The following is a 1,068-nucleotide window of genomic DNA, read 5'->3' as shown; positions in this document are numbered from 1 at the left end:
AGAATTATATGATAATGGGTACATGGCAAAAGAATTATATGATAATAGGTACATGGCAAAAGAATTATATGATAATGGGTACATGGCAAAAGAATTATATGATAATGGGTACATGGCAAAAGAATTATATGATAATGGGTACATGGCAAAAGAATTATATGATAATAGGTACATGGCAAAAGAATTATATGATAATAGGTACATGGCAAAAGAATTATATGATAATGGGTACATGGCAAAAGAATTATATGATAATGGGTACATGGCAAAAGAATTATATGATAATGGGTACATGGCAAAAGAATTATATGATAATAGGTATATGGCAAAAGAATTATATGATAATGGGTACAAGGCAAAAGAATTATATGATAATGGGTACATGGCAAAAGAATTATATGATAATAGGTACATGGCAAAAGAATTATATGATAATGGGTACATGGCAAAAGAATTATATGATAATGGGTACATGGCAAAAGAATTATATGATAATGGGTACATGGCAAAAGAATTATATGATAATGGGTATATGGCAAAAGAATTATATGATAATGGGTACATGGCAACACAATTATATGATAATGGGTACAAGGCAATAAAATTATATGATAATGGGTACATGGCATAAGAATCGAAAATGATGAAACTATGTCACGATAGCCTGGCTTTAGTTGAAACAGCTACTAGGAAGTCTGAAGGCATTAAGCAATAAAACATATCTTTAATTTCAATTGAAATATTCTGCCTGTCTGTTTTATGTATCTCAACATATAATTAGTCCGGAGACTTTTTAAATATTTACTCAGTCAGATTAAAACTAACAAGATAAATAACTTTTATCATACATCCAATATATAATATAATCTGAAACTCATTTCTTGTCATAAAGTTCTATACATGTTAAAATGCAATTTAATGGAATAGAGTTTTACGTCTCATTTTTCTGCACCCGGGAGACGATCAAAGCTTTTAGTGTGCAATGAGGGACATTGTGCCAATACAGCGGTATTATCGTAATCTTTAGTCCAATTCGAACTGTCGGGGTATCTTTGACATGTTCAGCCT

At 30.5% G+C, this 1,068-nt stretch overlaps 1 protein-coding gene across 1 annotated transcript; it reads right to left on the bottom strand.

Annotated features, from left to right (window-relative positions):
• Nucleotides 1–2: 2 nt before the first annotated feature.
• Nucleotides 3–629, bottom strand: LOTGIDRAFT_80953 (hypothetical protein; the record flags this gene model as incomplete). Its single annotated transcript, XM_009051247.1, has 1 exon — nt 3–629. A coding segment is annotated over one exon (627 nt), but the record flags the coding sequence as incomplete, so codon positions are not given.
• Between the last annotated feature and the right edge of the window lie 439 nt (nt 630–1,068).

Source organism: Lottia gigantea (genome assembly GCF_000327385.1).
Source record: "Lottia gigantea unplaced genomic scaffold LOTGIsca_16118, whole genome shotgun sequence".
NCBI classification, from domain to species: domain Eukaryota; kingdom Metazoa; phylum Mollusca; class Gastropoda; family Lottiidae; genus Lottia; species Lottia gigantea.
Note: the sequence above shows the minus strand (reverse complement) of the source record. Positions and strands in the feature narration are given on the sequence as shown.